Below are 25,126 nucleotides of genomic sequence, written 5' to 3'. Positions count from 1 at the left end.
CTCAGATAGGACCGGCCCTCTCTGCCACTAGCCCGTGCAACCACTATAGTACTACTCCCTGGACCGGAAATTTGAAGCATGGAGCCAACTGCTATCATAAAATTCATTTTTGTTTGGTCATTTCTATACTAATCCTACGACTAAGTATGAAATCTCCTTTTTGGTACGTTCGTCTTCCAGATTCCTTTTTCCATAGCCGTCCAGACCGAGCTCCCCGCTTCCAGACGAGACGACGACCAGCCTCTGCGCACTTGCGCGAATGAAAAGGGAAATTGCCGGAAGGCGACCTGCAGCTGCCGCTTGTGGCCACCGGCTCTCCCTTTCCGGCCACTTTGGCAGCCTCCCGATCACACCCAGCACGCCACACACGGAACCAGCAAGTCGTCATGTCAACCAAGCAATTTCCGTCTTCCGCGTCAACCTCGTTTCAGGCACACTCACCGTCAGCCGCACACAAGATCCCCCGCCGCTCGCCGGCTTGCTGCTTCCGGCGGATTTCTTCTGCCGCCGGCTTTCGATCATCAGACGGCTGCCTGCAGAATTGGGCCTGTTTCAGGAACTGAAGCCCAGTCCGTCAAAAACCGAGCCCATTAAACTGCCCAAGCGATGAACTTCAGAAACACAACCGTTTCAGAGTTCTGCATGCAAACACGCCGAATCTTCAGAAGGAATTGATGAAGGCTTCAGAAACCTGCGGCTCCGAATCTAGAGTTTGAAATTTGTCCCCACAAAAAGTGCTATTTTGACCAAACTATTATAAAAGACAAGAGTTTCTGAATCTTCTTCCAAAAGAGACAAGACATTGTTTGGATCTTTCTCATAAAAGACAAGATGTATTTTTGTAATTTCACACTATGCATTGGTTTATGTGTCTAACCTTAGAATTGCTTTTATTTTGGGACGGAGGGTGCAGAACACTTCGCAGGGAGATGAGACGGTACCCTGCCGGTGAAAATACAGCGACTGAACTCCGAACCTGGCCGTCGCGCCGTGACACCGAGGCGGACGTGCTCCATCCAGTTGTGCGGCGCCGGGGACGGCGGGTACCCATCTGATGGCGCCGCGCTCCGCGCCCCGGCGCGGCCGCGGCGCCGTGCGTGGCCACAACGGTAGAGCGCAGCCACTGGATTACGAAGACCAACGAGTCGGCCTGGGTGGATTGGATCGTGGGTGGACAGCGACGGTGCCCAGACGCCGAGGAGTTGCGTTGCGTGCCGGTTCCGCGCGGCACCGCGCCTGTCGCCGACAAGAACACAAGTGCAGGTGCAATGAGACAATGAAAGCATGCGGCCTGGGGGATCCATCCAAGGTCACCCCGGAAAACTGGGCGCAGTGCCGCCGCCGTGCCTTGTTCGTTGAGATCTCAAACAAGTTGAGTCTGAGTGCAAGCAGAATCCTTCTTGGAAAGACAAGGAATCGTCAGGTCCTTCGCTGGCTCCATCAGCGCGTGAAATCCAGATCAAGCAAAACCATGGCATGTAATCGTTAAAGTTTTTTAAACCTACGACATCCATTATACCGGCCATAAATATTTGGTTAAATGCAGGGAGACATATTCCAGGGATTATTTACTGCAGCAGCAGTTTAAAGGGACCACTTCTCTCTCTTTTTTTTAATTCCTTTCCCAACTGAAGGTGAATGGCAAAATTTCCCAACCAAAAAGCACAGTAACACGAATCGGTAAATGATCTTGCGATCTAACGAACATAGAACATGGGGGTCTCTGACGAGCCTTTCTTCAGTTTCAGGTCTTCAATGCCGTGTTTTTGCAGATGGGGCACACGTTCTTCAGCACCAGCCATTGCTTGATGCAGCCAGCATGGAAGTCGTGCCCGCAGTCGAGCCTCCCAAGGTCGTCTCCATCAACATACTCCTCCTGGATGAGGTAATGAGAACAAACATGAGTGTATAGACCCCCTGCTCATCTAGTATTTGATTGCTTTAAGAACTGGGAATGGTTCCAAGTTACGTATGCAGAAGCATTTGCAAGCAACCCTGCAGCCCTACTTCCCTAAGCAAAACGCCATGGCTGTAACTACAGGAAGGTTGCATCTTCCGGAGTTTCACGGGAGCATGCCGACTGACAAACCAAGCAATGTTTTCCCAAAAACAAATCTTTGATTCTTCCGAATGAAATTCAAACCAGACGACAAATACTAATGCACAAGATTTATAACGATGCTGGCAATCCTGATAAATCACTAAACCAAGTTTTATTGCTGAGTTCATCCCCCCTAGAAATGTTAAACAGTTGTATGGTCTCAAACTCTGAATCTAACTCAATACTTGAACTTAGTAGAGTTTTGATTGGTCCAAAGGAAATAAAGGGTGTGGGTTTCTCAAGGGGTAATACAGATAATTGCTTGATTCTTAGTTCCACAGGTTCAAACAATTTGTTGATGGACATCCACAGACTTGCCAGAATAGCACTATTCACTTTTGAAGATCTAGTTGTACTACCAGACAACTTCACAACTTCAGATATGACTTGCCCTTTTGCCCTTTGTTCAATCAAATATATTTCTATGGTTTAAGATACCCAAGTTAATGTTCAATCAAATATAATTTGGGACCAAACAGAATGCAAATACTTAAAATCATTGGAGCTGCTCGATGTTTCTGATTGAAATACCTATGGCCAACTGAAGAAGGTATAAGTTCTGATAAGCCCAGTAGTATAATGACATACCTGGCAGATACAACATGGCTCATGGTCCGAGGATGCTTTCAGTCTCCATGATGAAAATTTTCTTTGCTTCAGCAGCTTTATCACTGCTTCCTCGCTGAGGCCAGTGTTAACATTTCCTATTCTTTCCTCGAGTGCCAATAGCTCCTGAAAGAAGGCAACCATCTTGTGGTCAGAATTTGTGTTGGCGAATATAAAAGGTAACGCTTCACTGTGGCATACAAACCTCATACGACATATTGTCTATGTCTAAACGCATGTCCCTGTGTCTGTCATGAACGTCGACACCACCGTAGAAGATAGACTGTTCAAGAGGTTTGAAGTAAGGAGAAAATCCTTGAAGAATTAGCAGATAAAATCTCTAGAGCACTCAACAAATTTTGAATTGATTCAGTTTTATTACTTACTCAGGTTGTATGTCTGAGAACTTACATTTCAGATTGTTACATCTTGACTTGTTTATTTTAAGTAAATTAAATTAAAAGTAAAACCTTACACCACTTAATAAATGCATAGCGGTTTTGGGCTACAGTAGATCAGAGTAGGTAATTCATTTTCACCAATTTATGTTCTAACTGTATGTGTTTCCTTTATGCTGATATCAGTGTTATCCTAAACGCTAAACGGTAAACAGTCGGTCACCTTCCGTTTAGCCCATTATTCAGGCAAAACAGGTGTTTAAATGGGCAAAACAGCCATTTAAACGGTTAAAATAATGGATTAAACGGAAATGGTGAGGCACTGTTTAGCGTTTAAACGGTGTGTAAACGGGCTAAACGACCGTTTAGGCGAACAGTGGCTGATATTTAGGAAAAGTAGACATGTCATTATTTTCTCCACTGTAGGTCTGGTATGACTATGGCCATGTACTTCCCTTTTATTACGTTTAAAAAATTACAAACTTAACACTATGTATACTTAAGTATGATCCTACTAAGCAATCTGTCATTACTAAGAAAATACAAAATAAGTTAACCATTACTAACATAAATAAAAATACAAAAAAGAAAAAAAATCTTAATTTTAAATATTTTGGTACCATATCCACAATAACAGTAGCAAATAGAGAGCTAGGAATCCCAGATGAGTATTGCTGTTACTGACCTCGAGCCTTACATTCTCCCCCCTATGAATCATTTCAAGTGCATTCCGAATCTGATGACAAGTAAACAAGTTAGAAATCTATGGATAAGCATAAGAAAATGGCTCATGCACCCTCACTCTTTACATGATTGCCAAAGTAGTTACCGCGCGCTAGAACAAACAAGCATAGAAAAGAAAAGGCATCATAACATAGCACAGAATTTTGCATCCAAACATTAGGGGGAAACAGAACGTCATGGTAGCAGTTTCTTGTTGAATATATATAAAACACACACAAAGTCTGCCCCCTTCTCTAGAACAAGACTAGTCAAAATGTCTAGGGAGAATGGAAACAAAAACACATCAACCCACAGTGACATAATATGTGCGAATAGTTGATACAAAAGAACATATGCAATATTTCAGGACTTGCAAAAGCATTTCTAATATGATAATGAACAACACGAACAAAATGAAGTAAAAGCATTTCTAATAGAGCAGTTTCTATCAATTTTGTCTGGTAATAGAATAGGGTAGCTTGCTTAGACAAACACAAGATGACAAGCTACAAACATGGACCTTTACAAGCAGAAAGTTCTAGTATCCAGCATGACTCATTATCTTTGCTATCGCGTAAAAACACCTGATGATGATGATACCTTTCATGTTTCCATGTGTAAACTGCAAAACCTTTCTGCCTTTTGTTCTTAAGAAGTAAGGTGATGAATAGGAGAGGGAACAGAACCAATCAACATACCTCCATTAGCCTTCTTCCTTCCCTACCCCTCATCGATAAAGGAACACCCCAAACACCATCGCCCTGGCGCTCCAACAGAAACCCTGACCTTAAGCGCGGGGGTTGATGGCCACGGAGTGCTCCAGATAGACGACCAATCTCCTATAAGAAAAATAAAAGATCAGCAGAGGCACAAGATGAACAACAACCAAGTTGAAAACTGAAATGCGAAAAATGGAGAAAACTTTACCTCTGACAAATTTCTTGGATGGCGTCTACTGAGGTTTTGGTGAGTGGATCCTGTTGGTGGATTAACTGTTGAACTGGTATTAGCTCTTGAAACAGGAGGAATACTTCCTGATATTGCAGTGCCTCGGCCATCAGAACTCCAATTAGATGGTTCTGGCACCAAACGCCTCAGGTCTACTGCAGTAGGGGGAACTAAATCAGAGTAGCTGGTAGGCACCACATTCCTCCTAAGAACCTCTTCACTACCAATAACTCGGTTCTCCAAACTGCCAGCTCGCGACGATGAAGCTCCATGACTAGTAAAACGGTTTGCAGCTTGTGGAACACCAGGAACATTCATTGGATGTTGGTATTGCAGGTTGAGGCTACTGACCACAGGAATAACCTCCTGGGGGTCATCATATGTACTCTGTGGATGAGATGGCTGGTGATTCCAAGAATTAGAAAGTCTGATAGCATTTGAAGAGGGCCATACAGTACATGGAGCAATCTGTTGAGCTGTGGTGGTTCTTGCACGGAAACTTCTCTGCGAATTCCCAGCATTGTTGATCCCTCCATTAAGATCATAGCTACCTGATGACAGTCCGGCATTAGTTCCATAACGTGGGAGTTGATCCTCAATAGAACTTGGAATCATCAAGCAATTCGGAGAGGATGAATTTCTGATAGGAGCAGGATTGTAACTTGAAGAAGCAATGTTATGGAAGGCATTATCGTCCCTGTGGGAAAAACTTGTGCTAGCACCCGCTGAACTCTGTCCATTGGTTCCTTCGATATTTTTTCTCTTGCATGCTAGCCGGCGACCGTCCAGGGACAGGGAACCCCCTGGTCTTTGATGAATGCCTTCTTGCATTAATGAAAAATCACCCAAAGGATTTTCACTAGGGTTCAAAGTAAAAGAGTCTGTTTCCTCTGCACCTAGTAGGAATGTCCTATATGGATGTAATCTAAGGTCAGATGGCTGAGCATTTATACCATTACGGGCACAGCCACTGTACTGCTCGGGACCTTGAGAGGCAAAGTTAACATTTGAACTTTGACCGCGTAGATCATTAGCATTGGCATTGAGGTTGATATCCACATCCAGAGAAAGGTCATTGTCAGCTACCAGTCGCCTTTCACCAATCCTCAGGCCACCACCGATGTTAAGATGCTCTGTTTTGGCATTGCTAGAGCTGCCATAGTTTAGTGCACTGCCACTTGAACTTGCTTCGCCTGATTCCCAGAAACCAAGAAATGTACCATCTTGCTGTGGCTCATTTCCATATGAGATGGTGGCATCATTGTGATTCATCTGATAGCCTTGAAGATTCTGTGACTCTACCGATCCAAGAACATTGTTCCAATATGCCTGCTGATCCATGACTGGGTTGCCTGAACTAGATCCAATGTCGAATCCAAAAACATCAGCAAAATGCTCCATAGAATTTCTCTGCCCTTGCATTGTGGTCCAACTACAGCAGCGAGATCTCAATTGATCTGTGGCCGTAGCATTTCTGAGTCCAGATGGTTGTTCTTTCCAGTAATGGCTAAAAGGACCTGTAAAAGGAAGTAACACATCAAAAAATTGGGCAATTGATATAGCTGCTCGAGCTTTATAACAACACAAGAAAACAGAAAACTAAATAGATGGAATACTGACGATTCTACCCCGTTCCCCCCCCCCCCCCCCCAAAAAAAACCCAAGGAACGTTGTCTGCACTCCAAAATATTGTAATTGCACTCTTTTTTGTTACTATGTGGAAGTCCACTGCTACACTTGTTTTCGTTCTACAAATAGTAGTCGTGACTAGCAATCTTGGCATGAGCCGCATTTGGTGTGGCGTACGCGTGCACCAAACTTGATGGTTTTGGTTGCTGTTGCAAGCAAAAAGCTGTGGTGATGCATGCATTTTAATGGGTGAAAGCAAAGCACGGTGAATGTACAATGCATGCGACCTAAACAGATGGACCGCATGCAAGATGGGCCCCATTGCTTCTGTGGCCGCTCGCTCAAAAAATACAATCTTTTTCTTTCGCATTTACTTCCCTTCCCTATCGGTTTGCAAAAGGACGCAGTAAAAGAAGCAAAAATAAAGGGAAAAGGCCGAGGTAGCCATCCACGGTTTCAAAGAAGGATCGGTTTATTCTCCGATCGCGAAATTGAAATATGGGAGCAGGGAAAGAAATTTAATCGACAAAAGAACGCTAAAGACATCTATCTGTCTCTGTATCGGCATACAGAATAAAAAATGATTTTTTTCAGACATGAACTTGGGAATTTTGTTTTGAGAAAACAAGAATTATTGACAGTTCATCAAGAGGCATATCCACGTTTGATGGACTTGTGGCGGAATGAACCATGAAGGAACCAAAGAGAAACAAAACACACAGTATTTGTGAAGGAATCATGGACTAAAACAAGAGAAGGAGAATGTTTTGGCATGCAAATCAAGAGAACGTACTAGGAAAAAACAGAAAAAAGAGCAGACGGCGAGAGAGATGCAATGAACCATACCAGAAACTGGCCAGAGTTTCTAACTCGCAAGAACCGCAATCCTAGAGAGCGAACTCTTCAGTATTTCTCTTGTTTTCCTCTATCTCCCTCTGCCGTTTCCTGATCCTCTCCCCGGAGAGAAAGAGAGAGAATCAACCCAGCAGACGGAGGAAACAAGAACCGATTGATTCCAAGAGAGAGGCAGCAGACAGATGGTACGGTGGGCAAGACGAGAGAGAATTCAGAGCGAGAGGGGGAGATCGGTGGAGTGGGTGGAGAAGAGGAGGAAGGGAATGGGTGGAGGAAAATTTGTCAAGAGGGGGAGGGAGAAAGACAGGGAGGAGGGTGGGGGTGGTGATGAGAGGATGTAAGGGAGGTGGGAGAGAGAGAAGTTTGGCTGAATTCGGGTTTATTTATTTCTCCCCTGTCTCTCTCTCTCCTCTTCCTCTGTCACATACTCTCTCTCTCTTCTGGGTCTTGCAAGGATCCCTTTCCTCCCCCACTAAAACCTTTAAATGCGCCCCATTAGAATTAGCAGCGCCTCCTTTAAGAAGGGTCAAAGATTAGAGGCCTGTATCGTGTTGTCTTTCACAAGACCTCCCTGCCCGGCCCCTTTTGGAGCCTTGCAGCTAGTACGCGGCAGCAACAGCAAGGCCACTCTCTCTCTCTCTGCAATTTGCATGGTCTGCCGCACTACAGCTTCAGGATGGCTATGCTATGCTCAAGCTCATCTATCTCTTGCATTGAATATCTTTTCTTTCCTGGAGGTAGCAGCATCCTTTGGCTTTGCATTGAATATCTCCGGGTGTAATCCAAAAATTGCAGAATATCTTTTCTTGCTATGCTGCTACTTTCAGGAAAGAAAAGATATTCAATGCAAGGGATAGATGAGCTTGAGCATAGCATAGTCATGGGGTAGGTTAGTTGGATATGTGTGCAACGGCTGCACATTTGTCAGCTCATGAGAAAAAAAAATGAAAGCGAGGTGCTTCAGATCAAGCTACCGGAGTATTTATTACTATACATCTTGCGGTGTTTAGTTGCTGAAAAAGTTTGAGTTGGTTACTGTAGCATATTTCGTTGTTATTTGACAATTAATGTTTAATTATGGATTAATTAGCATCATTAGATTCATCTCGTAGGAATCAGTTAGACTATGTAATTAGTTATTTTTTCAACTGCATGTGTTCGAAAATTCGATGTGACGGATACTGCGCAAACTTTTTTTTGGAACTAAACGCAGCCTCAACTTGAGAGCTGTGTGGGGGGATGTATTGCATTTCTGGTGACTTGCATTTTCCACCAGCTAAAAGCTAAGCACAGGTCATTTCCGGCCAACTAATCATCATCCTGTGCTTGTGCCGGGTGTGGCGTCTCATTTTGTCCCAGTGGCAGGGCTGGTTGGTTGACAGTGCTTATATTCTGGTGGCAATGCTTAAAATGAGGGCGCACATCAAGTGCCACCACAAATCATGCCTTATTCGACCAAAACAGGGCAATAGGAAATGCTGAAAAAGCATTGCTTTAGTGCATGAGAATAAAAATCAAGAATCCCCCGTTTATATGCATGAAAGGCATGGAAGCAACTCACCCTCCCTCCTCACCACATTTCAGTTTCTTTGCTACCCAGCAATTCCCAAAATTCGCGCAGAAGTGATGCAATTTTTCTGCGAAAATTTATGCAAAATGCTCCAAGCAGCTCTGAGTCGTCTGAAAAATGGATTAAAAATCTATGGGCTGGTGGGCAAAGGATTATGCTGCCGCTGTCGGCCGTCATTCGTCAGCACAGCACCCTCACGCATGCAGCCGTAGCACGCGACGCGAGCGCGCGCTCACCGTGCGGGCCCCGCGCGCCACCATCACCGGAGATATCCGAGCAAGTCAAAAGCCGATACGTGTTCTTGAGCGGTGGCGCCCGATGGCGGCCACGGTGGAGCCGCATGGCCACGCCATCATGTCCGGCCATTTCGTTCCCACCATGCCACCGCCACCCAAGAGGCACTCCAAAACCCATCCCGTCACAAGAAACCTAACGCCCCTTGCAACCAATCGAAAACTAATAGCGGTGATCAGTGAAATTTACTGCTGCAGAGCCAACACTGTCCTCTGTCCTTCTCGTTGGTTCACCTAGGAGTAGACTAGAGATCCTCCGTTCAACTGCACGGAAAGAGGCTGCTCATCAGCCACCGCTCATGAGCATTTCGTGAGAGGCAGGCCGTTTTAATTTCACGCAGTTTTCGGGTAAACGAGGGTGCCTTTCGTCTCCGTCTCCGTTGATGCGGATGCCTGGCTGCCTGTCGCGCGGCGCGTGCTTTGCTCGCTGCTGCTTTTTTCTGACCGGGCTCGTGCTCCTCCTCCGCTCCTCCTCTTCCCCGGGCCGGGACCGAATATACGGCTGGCTGGCGCTGGAAGAAGAGAAGAATGCGTCGCCAACCTGCAATGGCTTTTGCTGCCTTGTTTTTAGTTCTCTCTCCGTTTGGGTCGGATTCCCCTCAGCTCTTTACTAGTCTTTACCTTTCCCCTTGCCACTTTGGGCTAAATTACGTAAAGAACCTCGCCTAAATGCGCTGCCAGCTTTCTTTTTTTTTCTTTTGGGTTCACCTCTCACCACATGAGCAGTCACTGATGAATGGATTCTTTGTTTGTTTCTTTCTTTCTTTCTTCAGAAGTTCAGACGGAAGGATTCCTATCTCGTCATCCGAAATAGTGCTGGTGTTATCTTCTGGCGCTCTGCTGTGCATGTGTCTGCTTTGACCGGTTCTTCAGAGTTGCAATAAGGAGTGGATTTGTCCCTGTAATTGTTGTTGTTAGCGATTGGCTTTTCAGTGGGTCAGGATTGGAGAAGAGGATAATGGAATGGAAGAATCATCTATCGGAAAATGGAAGAATAATGGAGTGGATTTCGTACAAGTAGCAGCTAGCTGCACATTTATCTGGCTGAAAACTAACAGATTGCTCACAAGGCAAGAACGAGCAGAAAAGGCATATGCATGGATTATTCCTCTTGCGTCCGCTGCCATTTGGCCGGTTTGATAGCATCTAAAAATTGGGGGGGGGGGGGGGGGGGGGGGGGAGTTGTCACTCGCTCATTGATCCATGTTGTTCCTTTCCGAATAAAAAAAATTGATCCATGTTGTTAACAGGCCAACCAACAACAAATTCTGACAGAAACATGCTGAAAAAAAATCACTGGAATGGAACGTAACCTGCCTGAACAACTGGGGGGAAATCGCTGGATGGTGGAGCTAGCCATGCTGCCAATCTGCCAGCCACTCGCGGAAACGTAAAGAAGGTGAGAGTAGTAGGCGAGCCAGCACTCATGGTGGATGGACTGACTGGCTCGCTGGCCGGCAGGCAAGAAGGCAAAGTTGGTGCCATTGAAAGGCAAGCATGCTCTCCATCCACAGGTCCATACAAAACATGTTTTGTCACCTTGATTGGTGCTTTGGTTTACCAGTCATCGCGGCTGTTTAGGTGATGGATGATGCGCGGCTTTACGTGCCTTTCCTCCAAGCATCTTTTCTGATCAGCGCCCATCATTTGATTTCTAGAGTTTTGTTTAGGGTTCTTTTCGTTCTCCACAAATCCTGTCCGTTTTTTTCCACGGGCTGTCTAGCCGGCTACTACTACTGCACTGTGTGGTACAGTGGCAGACGACTAGAGGAGGAGGCCGAGACGTCAGAGGTGGATGCCGCTGCCTGCCTGCGTAAAAGCTGCGCGCCGTGGACGGACAGGCGCACGGTAGGGGCCGTTTTGGCATGTCGTCGTTGGACTGTTTGAGCCATTGACTACCGAGCTGCAGTGCAGTGCAGCGTTTGCTTGTTTTTTTTTTTCATTTTCGTTTTCAGGGTGTTTAGTTGATGAAAATTTTTGGTGCAAAGGTCATATTAAATGTTTGACCAGATGTCGGGAGAGATTTTTGGGCACTAATTAAAAAATTAATTTCAGAACTCGCTTGGAAACCGCGAGACCAATCTTTTGAGGTCTTTGACCGCATCATTAGCACATGTGGGGTTACTGTAGCACTTATGACTAATCATGCACTAATTAGGCTCAAAAGATTCGTCTCGTCGTGTACATCTAAACTGTGCAATTTGTTTTATTTTTTAACTACATTTAATACTCCATACATGTATCTAAAGGTGAGGCAAAAAATTTTGGGTGAAAATTTTTGGTAACTAAACGGGCTCGGTCTTAGCCGAGGAGCTGAAACTTCAAACCGTATGAGCGCCCTAGCTCTTCCTGACTGCCGCCTGCGCATGGAATGGACCATCAGGCATTGCTCGTCAGACTGCAACGGAAGACGATCGAGAGACCGCAACTGTTTTCACGAGATCTGCTTGCGTTGGTCGCTCCCGTGACCGGGAGCCTTGAAGCAAGCATACTACTACTACAGTGACAGGGTTGTCACGGAAGGAATCTTCGCTTTACCCTGTGCTTCTGTGGGCTCATTTGCAAGTGCAATGCATGATCGTTCGCCCATCCAAAGCATGCAGGGATGGATGCAATGCAGAAGCGCAACGAGTCAACCAAGCAATTACTGATGGCACAGGGGATCAAAGACCAACCCCGCGGAGGAAATGAGTGCACGCTGGAGGGACCGTGGAAATTCAGAGGGAGAGGAGGGGGGCGGGGCCATCCGGCCGGCGGCGTGAAGCCCGTTCAGCTTTTGTTGGCTAAGCTCGCCGGATGCTCAGATTTGTCTGCGCAACTGTTCACTAGCCAGCAAGGCGGGTTCTTCCTCCCAGCCAGCTCTCTTGGCCAGCAGCGCCCGCCCTGGGCCGAACGGGGTAGGGGCCATGCCATTGCCAATGCCAGCCATCCGCGCAGCAGGCACAGCGCCCAGGCGTACGGCCACGCGCACAAGTCACAGCACTGCCCATTGGCTGCCTTGGACCATCGCGTTCGCTCTGCCTTGACTGGGATTCCCCATCGCCGCACAGTGCGCGCACGATCATCCGTCCACCGGCTAGGCTAGCGCGCCCGCGATCTTGACGAGTACGGCGACCACGGCCGGACGGGGGGAAGGACGGGGCTCGTGTGAATTCGTGGCGGCCGGTTTCCGGCTCCTTTTCGTCCGTTCCAGCTCCCCTTGCGTCGGCCTCGGCCTCGGCCACCGCATCCATCGTGGATGGATTCCTGGGGTTGGGTTGGAATGGTGCCATGGCATGGTGGGAGCCGTCGGTAAGTGTGATTTGTTGCTGCTGGCTGGCGTTGACAGGTTTGGTTGGGGGAGACGGGTCATAATTTCCGGCTGGTTTCCTGTGGCGACCGATGTGTCCTGCGGAGGGAGCGCAGGGCGGCAGCGGGCGGAGGGCTCGAGCCGCCGCCTGCTCCCCGATTCACGGTCCGGCCACGCCGCTCCCGATGCGGATGGCCACCCTCATGGGTAAAGTAAGTATTGATGCCGCGGCGTGGCAGCCCGTCGGGGTGATGGGCGATTACCGCCGGGAACGGTGCGTGTCTGTGCTGCTGCCCCCGAAGCCGCTCGTCTCTTCCCCGGTTGTTCCTCGCTTGGTGTGTTCGTGAGCTCGGCGTGGATGGTGTGGGCGGCCTCGGAACGCCGTGCATATGTAACTGCGGCGCGGTACGCCGCCGCCGGAGACGCCGAGATACACCTCTGCTTGTCCCGAGCGTGGCGTGTGGGGCCGACGTTAATTGCGTCACGAGGCTCGGTCACCCCCCGGCGTCGCCGCGCGGTGGTCGCGATGATACCGCTGCCTTGCTTACATACACCTGCTTGCCCATGCCACCCGGCCGGGCGAGGAGGTGGAGACGCCACGGCGTGGCAGCTGGCAACGGAGATGGCCAAAGAGGCTCGTGATCGAGCAGCTTGCCTGCGCGCTGTCACGGCGTTGGCACAACGCTAGTGCACACCAGTAGCGCACGCCCAGACTCCAGAGCCCGCCACCTGCCAGTACCGGCGCCACGCCAGGGGAAAACGTGCCGCGCGGCCCAAACGGCACGCCCCCAGACCCAGACCCCAACTCCAACCAGCCGCTCACCAGGCACGTCGCCGTGACCGACGACCCCCCGTGCGCGCCCGCGTTCTCGCGTCGAGCGCGCACCGCCGGCAAGGCAGAGACCGCCCGGCGTCGGCTGCTCAGCTCGGCTTCCGGCGACCCAACCCAACCGACGCGCGACGCAGCAGCTAGCCCCAGCGGCGGCAACGCTTCCGTTCCTGTTTCTTTAATCCAGCTGCCTCCTGAGCCAACTTGACAGGCCACGGGGCACCTGCTGCCCTCCTGCCTGCACACGCACCTGCGCCCGAGGGAACGACGACGCAACCGCCGTACACCACGCTACCCGTACCCATCGCTGCATTTTAATCCAGGCTACCCTTGTCATCACCTCATAGCTAATTAGCTATTGCATTTGCCCACCCGGCTATGCTACAACTACAACGCTAGGTGCCTGTAACTCCACAGCTAACAGCACAGCGCAGCGGCAACTAATCGCCACGCCGGGCCCTCAGCTAATGAGCTAATCGGCTAGAAATCCTTGGCTGGTTGGCTGCGAGTGACATCCATGGTGACGACCTGTGTGCCCGTGCGTCCCCTGTCAGCGGCGGCGGCGACGACATGAGCACGGACAGGGACACGCATTCATGCGTATATCCATCCATGATCCCGTCCGTCCATGACGCAACGGCGACCCAGGAAACAAACGATGGCAATTCAAGAAGCGACTTGCTTTGCCTTTTGGGCAGGCCACAGCCAAACTGATAAACTCCGGCTCCCATGACAATGACCACCAGGACGGGGACGACTATGGGGGGCGAAACCGGCCACCAGGCAACCTAGAGACCTGAAAGTTCAAACCTGACATTGAATGAACCACTTGATAAATCTGCATTGCGACCATGGGCTAGTTTGGTTTACAGGTGCGGCCGCATTTATACCAGTCAAAAATACAGTACTACCGCGCTAGTAGCTGCTCTTGCTGAATTGAAACGACCCAGTGGTTCTATCATCCAATCCAGCTAGTGTGTGCGATGTCCAAGGGTTGGCGAGGTGCAGGCATGGGCTCGCTCACCAACCGTGTGTTTGGTTGGGGGTTGGAGCGAGGTGGGTTGGGTTGGACCCATCCCCATGGCTGTTTGGATGCAATTGAGGTGGGTTGGATTGGCTCCGCGAAGGAATATTCCTCCAATATGCGGGTTCGGCCAATTCCTCGAAAAACGACGGACGGAGCGAACCTCCTGCGGCGAACCCACTTTTCGCGACGTCCGATGACGGAGACCGACGGAGACTGCGATGGAGGATGCGGGGCAGCGGAGGGGGGGCTCCGGCGCAGCGAGCCCCGATGCCGGCACGGGCGCAGCGGAGGCCGGAGTTCCAGAGCCGCCCCGCCACGGTGTCCCGCGCCGCCCCGCCTCGCCTCCCGCAGCCGGCGCGCTCGGAGTTCCAGAGGCGGCGGCGGCCCGAGCGCGCGAGCGAATCCGCCGCTGCCGGCGGCGGAGGCGCGCGGATCCGCCAGAGCTGGGTGCGGCGGAGCGCGTGCGGGATCCGAGGCCAGCCGGGCAGCGGAGGAGCAGGCGGCGGTTGTAGGGCGCGGCGGGGGGGGGGGGGGGCGCGGACGGCAGGGGCTGGCGAGCGGCGTCAGGCGCGCGGGCCGGAGGAGGAGGTGGCATGGGCCGCGTCGTGTCGCGGGCGGAGCGGACGTCGGGGAGCGCGGCGCTCGGGGGAGGAGAGGGCGGAGCTGGGTCGCGTGGGGGCCCGCTTCGTGTGGCGGGCGGAGCTTTTGGAGAGAGGGCGCGGGGCCCTCGTCGGGACGGCGGGGCGAGAGCACGTCGGGGGGGCGCCGGCCCCGTCGGGGGGGGGCGCGTCCGCTCGGGGGCGGCGGGCGGAGGCGCTCGGGGGCGCGGGGGCGATTCCGCAGCGGGGGCAGTGGCGGGGTCGAGGGCGGAGCTGCGTCGGGGCTTGAGGGCGCGTAGGGGGGGGAGGAGTCTGGAAGGGGAGGCGGCAACAGAGTTGGGGGCGGGAGGCGGCGGGGACGGTACGGCCCCCAGGCAGCGGGCGAGAGCGGGGCGGCGGGGGGGCGGTCACGCTGGGCAGTAGGAAGAAGAAGGGAGAGGGAGAGAGAAGACTGACATGTGGGGCCCACTAACGGAGTGAGTCTTGCCATCCAACCCGTATTCCTAATTCCCTCAACCAAACACGTGATGGGTTGACTCCATCCCTAAAATCAGAGCTACAACCAAACAATGAATGGGTTGGCTCCGTTCTCAAAATGAGGGTTGGATCCAACCCAACCCACTCATCCCGCAACCAAACACACGGCAAGTGCGTTTGCGTTTCTTCCTCATCACTCTTGGGTCTTCATCCCTGACAACGAGAGGAGGCAGCTCCTGGTCCAAGCAAAGGCACATCACCATGGATTCAAAAGCTCAAGGCTACGGCCGTAGGCTTGCCACTGTTACACAAAACCTTGACCTTACCGTAGCACACAGTGACGAACTGGAACACCCTGCTCGCGGACAGTCCGCTCTGGGGCGGCGGTAGGTCCGCCCAGGCAACACCTAGATATTTATCTGGTTGTGGGACCCGCCTGTCATCTCCTCCTTTTTCCTCCTCACGTCGACTAGAGACGAGCGGAGCTCGTCTGCTCGCTCCACCGTCGCCCACTTCCTTCGATCTCCCTCCTCCGGCCACCATACATCGATTCCTTGTGCGAGCGTCTTCCTCAGCACCTCCTCCACCTTCCCCAACCCTTAGCCAGCTCCTTCTAGGCCAGAATCGTCCCCGCCACCGCCGGTCACCATTGGAGCCCGCTTGAAGCTTTGCTTCACCGTCGATCCGCTTCTCCGGTCATCCTCCGCCTGAACCGATAGCGAGAATGGATTCGTGGTGAGTTATTTGTGCTCCCCGGCCTTTTTCCCCTTCCGTTGTGCGCCGCCGGCGCCGGTGAACGGCCGCCGCCGTCGCCGCCGTGCTTGCTGCCGCCTGTCGTGCCATGTTAACAAGACGAACCGCGGACGGTCCGCCCAAGAGGGCCGGACAGTCCGCAAGTTATGTTAGAGTTTGTCCAGAGGCGTTGTGTTTCTGGTGGTCTCGCGTAAATGAACCGCGGGCGATCCGCCAAGGAGGGCCGGACGATCCGCCAAGGAGGGCCGGACGGTCCGCCGATAAGTTTAGAAATTTGTCCAGAGACGTCGCTGGCTCGGGTGGGTTCGTAGAGTGAACTGCGGACGGTCCGTTACTGGGGAGCGGACAGTCCGCCGTAGAGTTTGAAATTCGTCCAGAGACGTTGTTGGTTCTGGTGAGTTTGCAAAGGTGAACTGCGGACAGTCCGCTACTGGATCGCGGACAGTCCGCAGTATAGTTTTAAGTATTATCCAGAAACGTTGGTAGTTCTGGTGGGGCGGCAAAGTTGTGCTGCGGACAGTCCGCTGCCGCATACCGGACAGTCCCCCAGCTAGTTCATTTTGAGTATGGTTCTTTTGTAAGTAGGGAATTTTAGCTGCACTAATTTATATCCTATGCATGTGCATTAATTGTCATTTCATATATATTCATGCATATGTATTATTGCACCTCATTTAGGTATGCTAGAGGTGCACGTGTGGACGTGAAGCACGCGGTGTTGGAGTCGACCCACAAGACGGTGTTCGACAGATATCGCCAGAAGACGGAAGGACTCGCTGAAGCAACCAAAGACCCGGCCCAAGGTCGGAAGGGCCTAAGGCCTTGCTAGAATTAACACTAACTTAGTGTTACCCTCAGGCAAGCCCCGGTGCACAATCTATTAATTTAAATTATGACACATATATATATATCTATTACTTGTGCATTACGTATAGAAATTGGTTGAAACCCTAGTTGCATGATCCCTAGGTTTCCTTGAGTTTATACTAGTATGTTAGGACGATAGTAATGCTATGCTTAAGAGTTCTCAGTAGAAGTCGAATTACTTCTTGTCGCTCGCGAGATATAGGATATTTTTATGTTTCCATATATGAGTTACTCATCTTGGGATGAAAGTCTTGGAATGGAAGGAGTAGAATCTGAGACCGGGCGGGAGAGGTGTAGTCCCGCCTGTGTCGGTTAAGGACTGAGCCGTTGTTGGCCCCGCTGATCATGTTTGAACTGTACTAACCGCATGCCGGGAGTAGGAGGTAGTCGAAACCGGTAAGCCTAGTACTGCCTCGCTTCAAAAGTACATAACTTCATCACCACCCCTTAGGGCGAGTCGAGTAGTCGCGGAGAAGCGGGATGCATATGTTTACTTTTGGTGGTCTCTCGTTGAGCTCGGCTGACTATATGTAGGTAGGGCAGTTCTGTAGTTCGAGGCGGGGAGGGGAAGGGTTGGTGCGTGTGGTCCGACGGGGCTTTTGCGTGCCGTGTTGGTTAGGTCCAGCTTACAAGGTTAAATCGAATCGATTCGCCGTCAGTCGCTCTCGGATATGAGCACCTTGATCACTGCGTCGCATCGTAGTGATATGACAAGATGTGGAGTATATTTATCTACATATGATGATGAAAACCTTGAATTATTGTTGATTGCACCACCATATTTGCTATAGTTTTTTGCAAATATTAGAATAGAGTTAATTTGTATAGAATCTGGGGCTAAAATACTGAAAGTAAGGGATTACTTTAGTCGCTTTTCTGCAAAAGAACCACCAGCCAGATGTCTTGCATGTCTAGGTATGTGAGCTAAGTTATACCCACTGGTCGGGTAAGTCTTGCTGAGTATTAGTTGCTCAGGGTTTGTTATTTACCCTATTTCAGGTATAGGAGTTAACCAGGATTCACATCGGTGGGCTCGATGTGGCGCCTTGTCTTCACGTCTCGGTAGTTCTCGATGTATTTAGTTCGTTTTATTTATTCTCTAATAAAAATGTTCTGTAGGTTAGATTCTCTTCCGCTGCTATCTTGTCTTTTGTAAATTTTAAATTTAAAGCTGTTTTGTAAAAGTCTTAACGTAGCTTACTATTTTTGTAAGTTTATATCGTGCTGGTACCTTCTGCGCTCGCCTTCGTGCGAGACTTCTGGTGTGTTTCGATCGGCCTGTGGGTTGAAAACAGCCTGTTATATTACACTTAATTAAACTAATGTGTCAAATGATGGCGGTTACGCTTAATTAAATATTTTAACTCGACGGGTCTGTCACATGAACAAGGTGGCGTATACTCCGTGCGGATACATACGGTTCTCAGACATTCATGTGAAGGTGACAAGTGACAAGTGACAAGTGAGTGAAGAGTGATCGGGCTCTCTCTTGTTGCTCATAGATGGGCAAGAAGGATATGGCTACAGTGCATGGGGAGGTGACCATGCCGTGCGTGCCGTGGCGAGAGATTCCTGTCTTTGGGTTCGGGACGGCGACTCGGCTCGCCTCGTCTCGTACAGGATCGCTGGTGACCGTGCGCCAACTAGGTAAAAAGAATGTTCACCAATCACTGTGCTGCCTTATAACCATGCATGTGAATATATTCAATTCTCGTGAGATTTCTACCGTCCCTGCGACGTGCAATCATGACGTGGCTTCAACATTTTTTTTTTGAACCAAAGAAAAGTTGAAAAGAAAATGCTGGGTGTTTTAAAGGCATGGTTTTTGGGTGTTTTTATCAACAGAGGAGAGGGAAAGGAAAGCAAAAGAAGAGCGATCTCATACCCCGGTAGTAGGGTGCTAATGCTACTGCTGCCAGCACCTTTCCAATTCTTTGATTTGCTATCGGAGAGCCCTACTCCTCAAGAAAGCCTAAGCACTCAGCCTGCCAATGGAGAAGCAACACGCATCCAAGGGGTTAGCAAATGCCTGTAGGTGAAGCTACCATCTTACTCTAATCAACGATGGACTATTTGTGCATCCGTCACGGGCCAAAGAAAGCTACACGGAGGCAGCTGGGGATAATGTAAACTTCTCCCCCCATCGTGAGAACTGCATCATGACCTCATCATGGCGACCAAAGAAACCCAGGGCGGCTTGCCGAGGTACTTAGGCAACAACTTGTCCCTGAGCATGTGGAATGGAACACAAATTCAAGTGGTTAGGATGGCACGGGGCACACCTAAAACATGGTCAAAATTTTGCATGTGATCGTAATGGGGTTTGCCTTCAACAATCGCGTACCGGGGGGCCATGCCCATGCCGCGCATCTGGGCGTGTCGACTCGGCCTGCCGGCCCTTGTGCAAGGCATGCGCATGGCATGCGCATGTCGGCTTCGGATGCAAGGCACCTCCGGCAAAGGCAAGAGAGGGGATTCTTTTCTGACAGGCAAGTGATCATGAAGTGGCACGATTAGGCCTCGGTCTCTTTGTCACTGCAATGCTGCGAAATTTCATTTGGATGGCGACCGATCCACTTGTTAATCCAAACGCACGCACGAATCCAAAAGGGACGTGGGAGAGCATCTCCAGCAGTTCCTAATAATCATTTCCCAATAATTGGTATTGGGAGATGTCCCAATACAAACTTTAGGATTTATTGGGGGAATTGTTTTTACAGTTTCTCAATATTTTTATCCCAATACAACAACATATTGAGAGAGCATGAACCCTCCCTTTATTTGAGGGGAGATGTGGTGAAATATTGGGACATCCCAATAGTTATCGGGGAAAGGAAGCTGTATTGGGAAATTGCTGGAGCACATTCTTTTCCCAATAATAAAAGATTATTAGAAAATGGGAGACTGCTGGAGATGCTCACAAGGTTTCGCCGTGACAGTTTTCGCGATGCCTACTCGTGCATCAATTCCGTCCTATCTCCTCCCTTCTTTCCTGGCGTTTCTCTCAAGCAATTTCTTCTTCTCCCTTTGCATCTGACGGTCCCGTTAGTTTTGTAGACATTCTGGCCCCCCTGCGTACACCAGAATCAGTCCTTTTGGTCACTTGGGAAATGGAATCACGCCTCTGAATCCGATCGACAGAACAGAATCATGGTGAATGCATCGGCTCGAGCTGGAGAACCTGAGAGAGAGTGAGCCCCAGCAGAGAGAGCATTTGGACTCTAGTCGCCACCGAGACCGTGCTGCCTGCTCCTGCGCCTCCGTGCCTGGATCGAGCACGCGGCCGTGTCCGGTGCTCCACCACCGAGCCGGCAGGGATCACAGGCGGCAGCTGCAACGAGGGGACGTCAGTACTCGTTGCGCTCGATCAATGCGTCGCGATCTACTACTGCTTGGGCTTGGCCACCAGACCACACGGGCAGGGGGCTCATTCACAACGACAACGATGCTTGTCCCAAGAGGAACCCTAGCCCCAGTAAAAGCCTCCCTGCTCTTCAATCGACTGCGAACCGCGGGCTCTGGCTTCAAATTTAGCATCCCTAAACCACATACAATGGGAGCATATTATATTATTAGGAAGAATCAATAAATGAGCATATTCTGACGAACAAAGTTAGGGGGTATTTAGTTTGTGAAAAAGTTGGGGTTTGGTTACTATAGTACATTTCGTTATTATTTGACAATTAATATCTAATCATAAATTAATTAGTATAATTAGATTTATTTCGTAGAAATCAATTAGACTATGTAATTAGTTTTTTTTTCAACTGTATTTAATGTTCCATGCATGTGTCCGAAAATTCAATGTAACGAGTATTGCACAAATTTTTTTGGTAACTAAACGCAGCCTTACTGCAAAACTAGCTGCGCGAGGCACTCGTTTTACTGGAACCTGTACTCCACAGAGGGCAATGGCCGATGGCATCTTTCAGTGGACTAATGCGGGTATTCGTACACCGCACGGCCGCACCAGAAGGTACTTTGTATGACACTGCCGACACGGACAAATGCAGGACTGGTCGACGAAGGGCCCATGCGTGATATTAAAAAAAACTCGTATTTCAACACCAACCATTTACTTGTGCCTTTCTGGATTGGAGTATCTTAGACTTTCAGAGGCTGCACAGGTTTGTTGGGGCTCGATGCTGTCCACATAACTTACAAGCAGCAACCACATCGAACTAGGATTCACATGGCCTATCGGCTATCGTCCAGTTCCCTAGCATACGACAAAATGCCATTGACAGATGACAGCTAGCTACAAAACATACAGATACATCATGTGCCGTCGTGAAACACAGCAGGTGATGCTTTGGCAGTAAGGAACGCACAAAAGCTTCACCTTGACAGTGCATCAGTAAGTACAAGCATGGGAGCTAAGCGTGACCAAAAGGTGACGTACACCCAAGCCGGCCAGATGAGTAAGCACTAAGCTCTACCTCCAGCTTCAGGATCATCTGTATCCAAGTCTCCATTTTGTGCCATGAGCATTCTGTACGCCCTTCTAGAGCATTTGTTCCCCAACCTCTTGCATTCTTCACCGAGGCGATCTTCCCACTTCAAGTCGCTAAGCAGAAGTTCCTTCTCCAGAACCTGTAACAGGGACAAGTTAACAACACAGCTAAGTTGCCGTCTAACATTGTGCTCTTCTGAACTAAAACAACAGCACTCACAGTTTTACTGGGATCCATGTATTCGTTCAGAAGGGATCTCATACAGGGGTACTTCTTGATTGCCATAGCATATCTTGGCTGGATGTCAGGAATCGCTATCAAAGCTTTCAACCTGTCACATGTACAGTAGTTCAATCCAATCACAGGCATGTAGATGTAATTGTAAAAAAAAAGATTCGTAGAAATTGTTGAATTAGAAACAACCTCTGTTCCCTATATCTAGCAAGCATAAACAATTCAGATAGCTTATTCCAAAGGACGAAATTGAGAATCCCACTACTAAATGGAGCTTAGAACTCAGGTACCAAGTAAAAACACTGAAGCATAGGAGAAATATTATCCGTCTAGAACGATAACTAGATTTAGTATACAAGTTTAGAACTAAAATCAAAGTATCATTAAAATCATGGGAAAGAAAGAACATTAGCAACATGCTGATTATATTGCATGAAGTGATTAAATTCAGTGTTACTTCTAACCACAACTTACCATGTGTCCTTCTTAGCCAGATTTTTATCAACGAAACCTTTAGAAATAATCGCACCATTAGCATGCACTGATAACCATGTCAATGGTTTCCTGCAGAACAGTCAGGTGGTACATTAACAAAACATGGAACTGCAAATCGCATAAAATAGAACTACATACATGCATTAAATAGTAACTAAACGTCAAGGTTGTGTATTCTATTGCATTAGATATTCTATATTCCAAAATATCTTAGCATGTGAATTAGCACATACAAAAGCTAATTTGCATGTGAATTCAGCTTGGTGTGACCACTGGTCAAAAATCAGCTGTCTGTAATTGACTTTGGATTTCAATTTAAATTCTAGGCAAATGATCCTAGTGTGCAATGAGTTAAGCATCAGTACCATTATAATCAAGAAATAGCACATTAGGATATATTGCATGACACAACCCTAGGGTGAAGGTGAATAAAGATATTATGTATTACCGTGTCGCAGTCATCATTTTGACTAAAAAGGGCATGAGCAATATCATTAGGAATATTCACACTCCACAAAATTGAATTCCTAAATACGTTTTTAGTAACTTTATAAGAAATCCTTTTTTCTGCCAAACTAGAAAGAAGACAACCTGTTTGAAAAAAAGGGCAAATACCTCAGCTGTGGAGGAACATAGAAATAACAACATCAATGATAGTTAGTAAAACTACTCGATTCACTATAAGCTAACAAACCTCTAATCGAGCTACTTTCAACAATACTTGAGTCTATCTCAGCAGTAATACATTTTAGAGCAAATTTCCCAGATTCCCACTCCTTAATTTCTTTGTCCTTCTTCTTTTGCTTAGCCAATTCATCTTTCATAGATTGCTTGTGAAGTTTATCTTCCTATAAAACAAAAAATATGATCTCTAATAATCTTTGCCATGTGCACAAATAAACATATGTTCTGTGAAACACTTTATGAGTCAAACCTGTCTTTTTTGTTTTCTTTCTTCCATCCGTCTGGCTTTCTCCTCCTTGGTCAGTTTCTTCCCTTTCTATGTAATGCAAGAATGCTTCATCACTTAAATTGTGTAGTGCAAAATTTGTAGGACATTTTTTTTCATGACCCATACCAGTTGTATTTTCTCCGCTTCAATGTGTTGAGCATCATTCTTTTCCCACTTCTTCACTTCCTACATAAAAAAGATGTGATGTCACTTGATTGATGCTAAACATATTTAGTTCTAATCAGTAGGCATGCTCAGTAAAATGCTTACAAGTCAATACATGTTCTCCTTTTTGTAGAATCTTCTACTTAGAAAATACAGCAATGTGTTTCACCTAAACTACAGTTGCTTTCATAGATACGACTTACTGTCATTCTTGAACATGTGGCTGTGCCTTACCCATTAGCCATTATCCACTTCGCCAGTACAGACCGTTGACACAAGTCCACCCACAGGATCAGAATTTGCTACATTACTTGACAAATCGATCAAAGGCTCCCTGTGCATGGTGTCATCATCCAACTCATCATCGCTGTCCAGAGATATCAGAGAAGAAACTCCTGCAAATGAAAACAAACTGTGATGAGTCCAGAATGAATGAAGGTACACTATTTACAACCGACATACAACATTATCCAAGCTCAATTGAGCTCATATGAGCTCTAGATGATATAGTTCTAAAATCAGAGAAGTGCCATTTTGCTTATGTAATTCTGCTTTGTTCAACTTATAAATTATAAATCACAGCCTCCTTCCCTTTATATTATCTGTCATGGTTCAACATAAGCTGCTTGAGATTTACTCTAAAATATTTTCATGATGTTAACTCCCCAAACTGAGCATACAAAGGATGTGCAACCGTTAGGCCTGAATCCAAGAGGTGTAAGTAATAATAAGTATGGCAAAAGAAACTAGCTAAAGATGTCCAAAAAAAAAGAAAGCAAGTTATTCCTACAAAATTGTAAACAAACTCTGATGAGCCTAGAACATATCATATGCTGTCCTTAATAACAAACTTCATATGTATGCGCATAATGAAAAAGAAGCACTAGTTACAACTGCATGTGCAGCGTCATCCATTAACAGGTAAGCTGCTAAAAGAACTCAGCTAGGCCTGAATTTGTAACAGTTAGGCCTGAAGCCGAGAGAAGTAATAACAAGTATGGCCAAACACACCAGCTAAGGTTATGCAAGAGAATAAGCTCGCCAAATTAACATGGAAATTGCTGATGTAAGTTATGAAGATTAAATTTCACAGAATCAACAACTGCATTGCAATCCTTTCTTTATAACTCCCGTAATGTAAGCTGAAACACTCAAGACCAGTAAATTCTTGATTACCAAAAGAGAAGCCAGCCACAAGTGAGAACGCTTTACCAGATAATTTTTGTGCCGTCGCAGCAGACGACAGGCCACGGGCAGCAGGTGGCCCGACCGAGCCCGGAGAGGTGAAGCCGGGGGTCTCGGCAACAACAGTGCCGAGGCTAGCAGAACCGGGCACAGCCGTCCCCGGCGTCTCGGAGAAAGGGACCCGGTCGAGAACGGAGTCGGGGGTCTCGGTAACAACGTCATTGGGGGACGAGGGATCGTCGTCGTCATCTACCACGAGGACCGGCAGCTTGGGGGCCGAGGAGGAGGTCCGCCGCTTAGGCGGGGACGGGGTGTCGTCGAGGACGATGGGGTCCCCCGCCGCGAGCAGCAGCCGCTTCTGGCGGGGAGGCGACGGCGAGAAGGCGTCGAGGAAGTCCGCGGGGGAGGTGCTGGAGGCGGCGGAGCCGTGGGAGCGCTTGCGGGAGGAGGGAGGGGAGGAGAACGGGCCCGGCGGAGGCGAGGCCGTCGTCGTCGTCGTCGTCGGGGATGTCGACGACGGGGATCTGGGAGGACGCCATGGGCGGCTCGATTCGGGGACTCGCCGGTGAGACGGACTGGGATTTTAGATTTTGGATTTTGAGCGGTTTGGCGGGTTAGGGCATCCGGCCGCGGCGCCGCCGGCTTGGTCGCCGCTGCACGGGCGCGCTTCGCTGCGG

At 48.7% G+C, this 25,126-nt stretch overlaps 1 protein-coding gene and 1 pseudogene across 1 annotated transcript; both read right to left on the bottom strand.

The window, feature by feature from the left end:
* Window positions 1–1,461: 1,461 nt before the first annotated feature.
* Window positions 1,462–7,617, bottom strand: LOC120680838 (probable E3 ubiquitin-protein ligase HIP1). Its single transcript, XM_039962406.1, has 7 exons — window positions 7,252–7,617; window positions 4,756–6,293; window positions 4,527–4,667; window positions 3,791–3,841; window positions 2,913–2,990; window positions 2,690–2,833; window positions 1,462–1,876 (listed from the first exon to the last, which is right to left on the bottom strand). The coding sequence occupies exons 2-7, from the start codon at window positions 6,196–6,198 to the stop codon at window positions 1,745–1,747; spliced, it is 1,989 nt and encodes a 662-aa protein (XP_039818340.1). The 5' UTR covers window positions 6,199–6,293; window positions 7,252–7,617; the 3' UTR covers window positions 1,462–1,744.
* Window positions 7,618–21,023: 13,406 nt separating this feature from the next.
* Window positions 21,024–25,126, bottom strand: LOC120681359 (annotated as a pseudogene).

This window comes from Panicum virgatum, chromosome 7N (assembly GCF_016808335.1).
Source record: "Panicum virgatum strain AP13 chromosome 7N, P.virgatum_v5, whole genome shotgun sequence".
NCBI lineage: Eukaryota > Viridiplantae > Streptophyta > Magnoliopsida > Poales > Poaceae > Panicum > Panicum virgatum.
The sequence above is the reverse complement of the archived record's forward strand: the minus strand, read 5'-3'. Positions and strand labels throughout refer to the sequence as shown.